The 9,157-nt window shown below is 45.3% G+C and overlaps 1 protein-coding gene across 1 annotated transcript; it reads left to right on the top strand.

Moving 5' to 3' along the window:
* The first annotated feature begins 3,197 nt into the window (after nucleotides 1–3,197).
* On the top strand, nucleotides 3,198–3,863 carry LOC127747601 (uncharacterized). Its single transcript, XM_052261666.1, has one exon. The coding sequence runs from the start codon at nucleotides 3,198–3,200 to the stop codon at nucleotides 3,861–3,863; it is 666 nt and encodes a 221-aa protein (XP_052117626.1).
* Nucleotides 3,864–9,157: the final 5,294 nt, after the last annotated feature.

Genomic DNA, 9,157 nt, shown 5'->3' with positions numbered 1-9,157 from the left:
TTGTATCTCATTTTTCAATAATTAATGAAATATAACCTACTATCTTTGGAAAAAAAAAAGGGTGTGGGGCAAGTGCTCCCACTATAAAATTTAAATTTTTTTAGTAGTACATGATAATAATATTTATTTGTCCTCATTAAATTATTTACTTTGACTCCACAACAATATGTTACTTGACTTTTAGAATTTGATATTCAATTTGAAAACTTTGTATTAGATGTGTGTTATAATGATCTATTTTCAAATTTAAATGAGATTAGTGTTCTTCCTTAAAAATTGATTCGAAAAAATATTATTTATTGATGTTTCTTCTTTTAAAATTAGTTTTAGTTTTTTCTATAATAACTGCAGTAATTAAAAAAACTTTTTAAACTATAAATATCATCAATAGCTAATAATTGTATGGGATGTAAATTTTTAAATGATAATTTAGTGATATATGTTATTATTTAAATTAGTGTTTTAGTATTTTAATTTGTTATTCGTGTAACATAAATTATACATTATGTTACATATATATAAAATATAACCATTCGTATAAGTACAAAATATATATTAAAAAAATTAAATAATATATATAATTATATATAAATACATAATAAATATTTTATAATTAATTTTTTATGTATATGTTACGGCCCAGCCCAGTTGAGTAGAGTTACCGCTCGACCCGCAACTAATCGGCCTACACGGCCGGGTCGGCGCTTACGAATCGCTAGGTCCCCGGCTCGAACACGTGTTCTTGCTGCCAGCTGCTTGACAACTGTGGGAAGCGAAGCTTCTTGGAAGGAGGCCTTCCCTTGTGGGGCCCGCCCCATTGACAAGGTATATAAGGGGAGGGTCCTACCCCTCCCCTAAGGTACGTCATCACAACTTTTCTCCCTGTACACCACACTGACTTGGGTGTCGAAGTGTCTTTACAGGTGACACCCCCTCTCCACACCAAGAACTCGGAAAGTCGGTTGCTCCAGCTCCATCTCCGCAATACTGAACCAGGCAGAAACCCCACCTTACCATCTGATGATCGAGGGAATCACGTCGGAAGAGAATTTCTCAATGAAGTTGCATTGCAAGTATAGCTCTACCAACAACAATTCTCGAGGATCAAATTTAGAAAGGAATTGGTTGTCACAAGTTCAATCCCAATAAAGTAATCGAAGTATTCAAACCTCGGGTTGTCTCACAAGGAATGGGCAAACATGTGCTTCAACATTGGTTAGAAATCCGGGGTTGTAAGTCATGAGCAAGAAAGTAAACTAGGAATCTTAGCAAACAAGTAATCTAAATTGCAAGGAATTAATTCAAATAACTGAGTAAGATGTGAGTAATTTCAAACTAAGAAGACAACATTCAATTTAATTCTACTCTCAACTAAACAAGAACTATAACTAAAGCAAGACAATTAAGAATTTGGGTTTTCAAATATGAATAATAAAAGCAACTCTTGGCTAGGCATGGGAATTGGGGTCACTATCCTTGTCTAATAACCATATCTTGACAATTATGAGGAACCAAACCCATGAAGTCTACTTCTATACTTGAAGTATGTTAAATGGTTTGGTCAACATCTACCCATAAGGTCTGACCTCACTACTAATTAACCTAGTAGTAGGCTAGTGTCAATGGCTATCAAATTGACCACTAAGGGTTCCCAAATCATCAAATCTATTAGACCCAATGACTCAAGTTTACCCAATTTCCTTGGCCTAAGCCAAGAGTAGAAAGAACTACTCCATAATTAAGGTAAACAATTCATCAAACACATGGTAAGCATTAACAAAAGACATGTTTAATTTGCAATTGGATTGAAATTAACAAATACCCACTAACAAATATTAATTTACAATCACTCAAACAAGATCTAAGCAAAAGTATACTGAGGAATTCAAATTAAACAATCAAAACTAGTAATTAACAAAATCCAATTTGGATTCAACAAGGGAAGATCAAATTAAAGCTAGATCTAGAGAAGAACAAGGGTTTCTCTCTCTAGAAGAACAAAGAACCAAAAAACTAGAAAATGTGTCTTAGTGTCAAAATGATTGATCCCCCCTTCTCCCTAGCATCCTTGGGTCTTTTCCATGCAGAAACAGCTTGAAATTGGGCCTAATGAGCCTCAGAAATCGCCAGGCACGATTTCTTTTAATGAGGTCACGTGCAGCTTCCCGCGCGTGCGTGCCATGCGTGCGTGCGCGCCGATTACCTTTGTGATCCACGCGTGCGCGTCAAGTGCGCGTGCGCGTTGATTGGAATTCTTTGGCCTGCGCGGATGCGTCCATCCTTGCGCGCCGCTTCCAGCTATCCACATCCACGCGTGCGCGTGATGTGCGCGTGCACATCGGTGCTGTAGTTCCCAAAATCCAAATCTTCATGTTCCTTCCTCTTATGCATGCTTTCTTTCTTTCTTCTAGGCCATTCTTACCCTATTAATTTTGAAATCACTCAACAAATACGTCACGGCATCGAATGGCATTAAAGAGGATTAAAATATAGTAATTCTAAGGCAAAATAAGCATGTTTTCTATTATGGATCAATATTAGGAAGTGAACACAAAATCATGTATTTCTTGTGAATAAGTGCGAGAAATATTGACAAAAAACCCCAAATTAAGCACAAGATAAACCACAAAATTGGAGTTTATCACCATCTGAGGGATCTCCCCGAACCGTCCAGTACCCGAGCTTCCAAACATTGGTACCATCTGTGGGAATGCCTAAATGGACTGCATACTAGGTCCAGTAGAGCCTGGCAGTGGTGTCGAGCCCAGGGGGCAGCCTTCGTGGCTTCCTCCCGAGAGCGCACGAGGTCCCCTCTGCGACGACCCGAGCCGTCTTCACGATCCCAAGAGAGACGCCTCTTTGGGGGAACAGGTAGCGATAGCACCAGAATAATGTAGGAATTGCGTCATAGGGTGCAGAACCTGGAACACCAGCTGGCAGATCAGGAACATCGTCAACGAACTCTCGAACCAAACTATTCCCGATCTCTTGAGAGACGTGGAAGAACTCCTCAGAGAAGTCGCTCCCGGCGCACGCCCAGCCTGCAATTTGAATCTAAAAGTACCTGGGAGGATCGAGAACGTCCAAGAAGATGGCGTGACCCCGTGATATACACCCGGCCTCAAGGGAGACGCGCCACTGAGCGAGATCGTGAAGATGACGGAGAAAGGCCGAAGGGAACGCGATGACCCGTGATAATGGGCGCAACCCCGTTTCATCATTCCGTCCTCGAGGTCCGGCTTCCAAAGCACTATGATAAGCCAACGGACATGAGGTACGATGGAACTCAAGACCCACAGGAGCATCTAACGGTCTTTGAGACCAGAATGAACATGGAGGGGGTAGGCGACGAGGTGAGGTTTCGCGCCTTCCCGGTCACTCTGGCAAGATCTGCGATACGGTGGTTTAACAGCCTCCCGCAGGGTTCTGTTGCCAAATTTTCGGATATTAGCCGCGCTTTCTTAGCCCAATTTACCACCCGCATTGCAAAGGTGAAACACCTGATCAACCTACTTGGAGTGACACAGAGGTCTGGAGAGCCGACCAGAAAATACCTAGACAGGTTCAACGACGAATGTTTGGAGATTGATGACCTAACCGATTCGGTGGCCAGTCTGTGCTTAACGAATGGACTTCTGAATGAGGATTTTAAAAAGCATCTCACCACGAAGCCGGTATGGACGATGCAAGAAATCCAAAGCGTGGCTAGGGAATATATCAACGATGAGGAAGTCAGTCAAGTGGTGGCTGCCAACAAGCTGCAGCCTGCCTACAATCAACCTCGGCAGCACGGTGGTGGGGAAAGGCTAAAAGAGCACGCCAGAGACGGCGGGCCAACCAAAATATTCAAGTTGTTTCCCTGAGTCGGGAAATTCACCAACTACACCCCCTCGCCGTCCCCATCGTAGAAGTTTATCAACAGATAGCTGAGAAGGAAGAAATCCAAGGAGGCATCGGGAATGTTCCTCGCCGACCTGGATGCAAGGGTCGACGACAACCCTAGACCCGAGCCGGAAGGGAACTTGGAAAGGTTCAGGGTTGGCAACTCAGAGGAGAAGTTCACCTTTGTGAACAGAGACCTCCCACACGACCTGAAGGAACCTCTAATGAAAATGATCAGAGCTAATGGCGACCTATTTGCCTGGATGCCGGCCGACATGCCGGGGATAGACCCTCAGCTCATGTCACATCATTTGGCCGTTAAGGCAGAAGCCAAGCCAATAGCTCAGAGGAGAAGAAAAATGTCACAAGAAAGGGTAGAGGAGGTGGCCAGGCAGACGGCCAACCTTCTTGAAGCGGGATTTATTTGAGAACTCGATTACTTGACTTGGCTATCGAACGTAGTTCTGGTCAGAAAGCACAATGGGAAACGGAGGATGTGCGTGGATTATTCCGATCTTAACAAAGCATGTCCTAAGGACTCCTACCCCCTCCCCAACATAGATGCGCTCGTTGATGCGGCGGCGGGATATCGGTATCTAAGTTTCATGGACGCTTATTCTGGCTACAATCAGATACCGATGCACCGGCCAGACGAGAAAAAAACGGCGTTCATAATGCCAGGGGGAATATACTGCTACAAAGTAATGCCGTTCGGGCTGAAGAATGCTGGGGCCACATACCAAAGGTTGATGAACAAGATATTCGGCAACCTTATAGGCAAAACAGTGGAAGTATACGTAGATGATATCCTAGTAAAGACCACCTGACCTGAGGAGCTCATAAGCGATCTAGAGAATGTGTTCGCTTCCCTTCGGCAACATGGCATAAGGCTCAATCCACTTAAGTGTGCCTTTGCCATGGAAGCAGGAAAATTCCTGGGGTTTATGATAACCCAAAAAGGGGTGGAGGCCAACCCGGAAAAGTGTGAAGCAATACTCCAAATGAGGAGCCTAGGATGCATCAAAGACGTTCAGAGGTTGGCAGGAAGGCTCACTGCGCTGTCCCGTTTTCTCAGGGCGTCAGCTGCTAAAGCCCTACCATTTTTAAACTTGATAAGGAAGGGGATAGTGTTTGAATGGACCCCGGCGTGTGAAGAGGCGTCTAAGCATTTCAAGGAAGTACTCGCAACACCACCCGTCCTCAGGAAGCCCAAGGACGGGGAACCACTATACCTGTACTTGGCCATAACGGATGAAGCGAAAGCGGCAGTCCTGGTATGAGAAGAAGGAAAGACCCAACAACCAATCTAGTTTGTGAGCAAAGCACTAAAAGAAGCGGAACTAAGGTACAGCAAGTTAGAGAAGCTAGCACTCGTGCTCCTGACCTCTTCTCGCAGATTACGACAGTACTTCCAAGGTCATCAAGTAGTCGTGAGGACAGACCAGGAAATCTGCCAGGTGCTCTAGAAACCCGACATAGCGGGAAGAATGATGACCTGGGCTATCGAGCTATCTCAATATGACTTGAAGTATGAACCCAAGCACGCGATCAAAGCGCAGGCCATGGCCGACTTCCTGGTAGAAGTAACGGGAGACCCAACCGAGACACCGAGCATACGATGGAAGCTCCATGTAGATGGAGCCTCCAACCAGACATTCAGCGGAGCCGGGATAATCTTGGAAAGCCCGACTGGAGTTGTTTATGAACAGTCAATCAAGTTCGAATTCACGATGTCAAACAATCAAGCGGAGTACGAGGCCCTTCTGGGTAACTTAATCCTGGCTAAGGAAGCTGGAGCCACATGACTAGAAGTGTGCAGCGACTCGCAGGTCGTTACTTCTCAAATCAATGGGACCGACCAAGCCAGAAACTCACTGTTACAGAAGTATCTGGAGAAGGTCAAAGAGTTAAGCAAACAATTCAAGGAGGTCACGATCCAACACGTTTCGAGAGAAAGGAACACACGGGCAGACCTCCTGTCCAAGCTAGCAAGCACAAAACCAGGGATGGGCAACCGATCTCTCATTCAAAGTTTGGTAAAGGAACCAGCGGTGGTCTTGCAGCTGACCCAATCAGAACCCTCTTGGATAGACCCGATCATTGATTTTCTGGAGAAGGCAAGGCTCCCCAGCGATGAGAAGGTGGCCAAAACGATAAGGCGGAAAGCGGCCAAGTATGCAATCATACAGGGCTAGTTGTTTAAAAAAGGACTTAGCCAACCACTGATAAAATGCCTGCGCCCCGACCAAACGGAGTACGTCCTTCGGGAAGTCCACGAAGGATGCTGCGGTCACCACATCAGAGGGAAGGCCCTAGCTAGGAAGCTCATCAGAGCTGGATACTACTGGCCTTCCATGATTACGGACTTTAAAGAGTTCGTGAGAAGGTGGAAGAGATGCTAGGGAAACTCCAACTTCCACAAAGTGCCAGCAACTGAACTCAGCCTCCTCATGGCTTCCCGACCTTTCGCACAATGGGGAATTGACCTAGTAGGACCCTTCCCGGTCGGACCAGGGCAAGTCAAGTACCTAATAGTGGCAGTTGATTATTACACAAAGTGGGTAGAGGCAGAGCCGTTGGCCAGCATATCCTCAGCCAATTGTCGAACATTCATGTGGAGGCACGTAATAGCAAGATTTGGAATCTCAGAAGTCATGATCTTGGATAACGGGACTCAGTTCGCTGATAAAAAATTCGGAGAATTCCTGGCCGGATTGGGCATAAAGCAAAAGTTCTCATCAGTTGAGCATCCCCAAACCAACGGACAAGTAGAGGCTGCGAACAAGGTCATCTTGCAAGGCCTAAAAAAGCGACTTGACCAAAAGAAAGGAGCATGGGCAGATGAGCTAGCCTCGGTTCTCTGATCCTACCGCTCAACCCAACAGTCGGCCACCAAGAAAACACCTTTCCGACTCACCTATGGGGTGGATGCTATGATACCCGTAGAAATCGGTGAGCCGAGCCCGCGACTACTATTAGATGGAATTGAAGAGGTCATGGAAAAGGATTTGGTGGATGAGGCCAGGGAGATGGCCCATTTATCAGAAACAGCACTAAAGCAAAGAATGGCATTACATTACAATGCCAAGGTGCTCAAGAGAGAGTTCGAGCGGGACGACATGGTCCTAAGGTGCAATGATATTGGGGTCCTGACCCCCAGGGAAGGAAAGTTGACGGCTAACTAGGAAGGCCCTTACAGGGTGAAAGAGGTGACTGGTAAGGGCGCCTACAAGTTAGAACGGTTAGAAGAGCAAGGAAATCCTGAGAACGTGGAACGCGAATAATCTGAGAAGATTCTACTCGTAGAATAGACTCGCCAATTTAGTAAGAGCACTTTATGACAATTCACTTGCCAATTTTTACTTGTCATATTTGCTATCATGTTACATTCAAATCAGTTACCATTGTTACTCGCCACCCCTTTATTATTATTTGCTTTTCACACTGCTTGTTATTAAGGCACCATAACGAATAAACGGTCTCGGGGCTGATCACCCCGGGTATCACAAAAGCAACAAACGCCCTAACGTGCGGCTGTTAAAACGGTAAAGGCCATAACCTGGCTTCGCGAGTTACCAACTAAACGGTGAAACATTCATGAACAAATAAGTTAATGCCAGCAAACGGTAAACAAAATAACGAAAAGCAAATACCGACAAGACAGAAAATAAACACTGTCACCAAACCAACGGCGAACAAATTCAAACAGTTTGACAAGATTGTAAGGAAGGAATACAAGTCACAAAAGTACATGAGTTACAAATACACATAAGTCACTTCTTCGGTATATCAACAATTTTTCCATCTCTGATGGTCTTGAAAACGCCAACGGTGGATGTGTCAAACTCGGGGGCCAGGAGCTTTACTTGTGCCTTTAGAGCCTCCTCGGTCATCAAGATAGCATTTCTTCCCTGCTTAACGGTGTCTTTATACTTCTTCTTGAACTCAGCAGCTTCATTCTGAGTAGTCTTCGCTGAAGAGAGAGCCTCATCACGCTCCTTCTCTAATGTGACCAACCGACCCTGAGCAACATTAAGCTGACTTTCCAAAGTAAGCTCCCGCTCGGTGAGATGTGCCACGGAAGCATCAACAGTCTTCACCTTCTCCTCAGCAGCCTCGGCTTCCTTCTTAGTGGCCTTAGCCTTCTCCTCGGCCGTCTTGGCCCTCTCCTCGGCAGCAGCCAATTGCTCCCGAAGCAGTTTCACTTCATCCTTATACTTGGAGTTGGCCTTGACTGAAGACTCAAGCTTCGTTTCCAGAGTCTGTGCCCCCGCCAAGGCGGATTCCGCCTTCCTCGCAACCGCGGCACCTTGAAACAAGCAGCGATACATCCACCTCGCCTGCGAGGCAAGGTTCCCACCATAGAAGAAGTCCTTCGTGCCGAGAAGTAGCTGGGAATCGATAAAGTTCCCGGCATCAAAGTTCTTATCCATAACAGTGAGAACCCCCTCGAGCTGGAAGACGGTCTCTTTTTCCTTGGTTCCTCAATTATTTCAAATTCAAGACTGGCAGGAGATTTCCTTTTCTTTGGATTATCGCCTTCCTCCCCAGCCTCGTCAGGTCGTGAGCCTGAGCCATCCCCCACCTCAAGCCGAGGACCCAAAGAGACATTGGCCTCGGGCCCCTCCTCCTGGGCTGACTGGGATTGGACCTCCGGCTCAACGACGTTGTTGGCAGCGGTCTCTTGAGTAGGGGTAATGGAATCATCATCACTACCGGCCAAAAAGGTGTTATACAAACCCTCAAGTCCGGTCACCTCAGCAGACATTGACACTGCAGCGAAACACAGAAAACAACTAAGCGTCAAATCGGACAGATAAACCAAAACAACATGCTGGTGCACGAAATTGTGATCATCAACAATGACTCCAAAGACTTGGTGCTCTCAAACATGAATCACACTTAGTCACAACTCCGCACAACTAACCAGCAAGTGTACTGGGTCGTCCAAGTAATACCTTACGTGAGTAAAGGTCGATCCCACAGAGATTGTTGGTATGAAGCAAGCTATGGTCATCTTATAAATCCCAGTTAGGCGTTCAACTATATTAAGAGATTATTGGATTTTCAAATAATAATAATAAATTTAAACAGAAAATAAGGATAGAGTTACTCATGTAATTCAATGATGGAAATTTCAGATAAGTGTATAGAGGTGCTGTGTTCCTTCAGAATCTCTGCTTTCCTACTGCTTTTATCCAATCTTTGTCACTCCTTTCTATGGCAAGCTGTATGTAAGTGGTGGACGAAATTGTGATACAAGAGTTCCAGGCAC

This window comes from Arachis duranensis, chromosome 1 (genome assembly GCF_000817695.3).
Source record: "Arachis duranensis cultivar V14167 chromosome 1, aradu.V14167.gnm2.J7QH, whole genome shotgun sequence".
NCBI classification, from domain to species: Eukaryota; Viridiplantae; Streptophyta; class Magnoliopsida; order Fabales; family Fabaceae; genus Arachis; species Arachis duranensis.
This window is presented reverse-complemented; position numbering and strand designations above follow the sequence as displayed.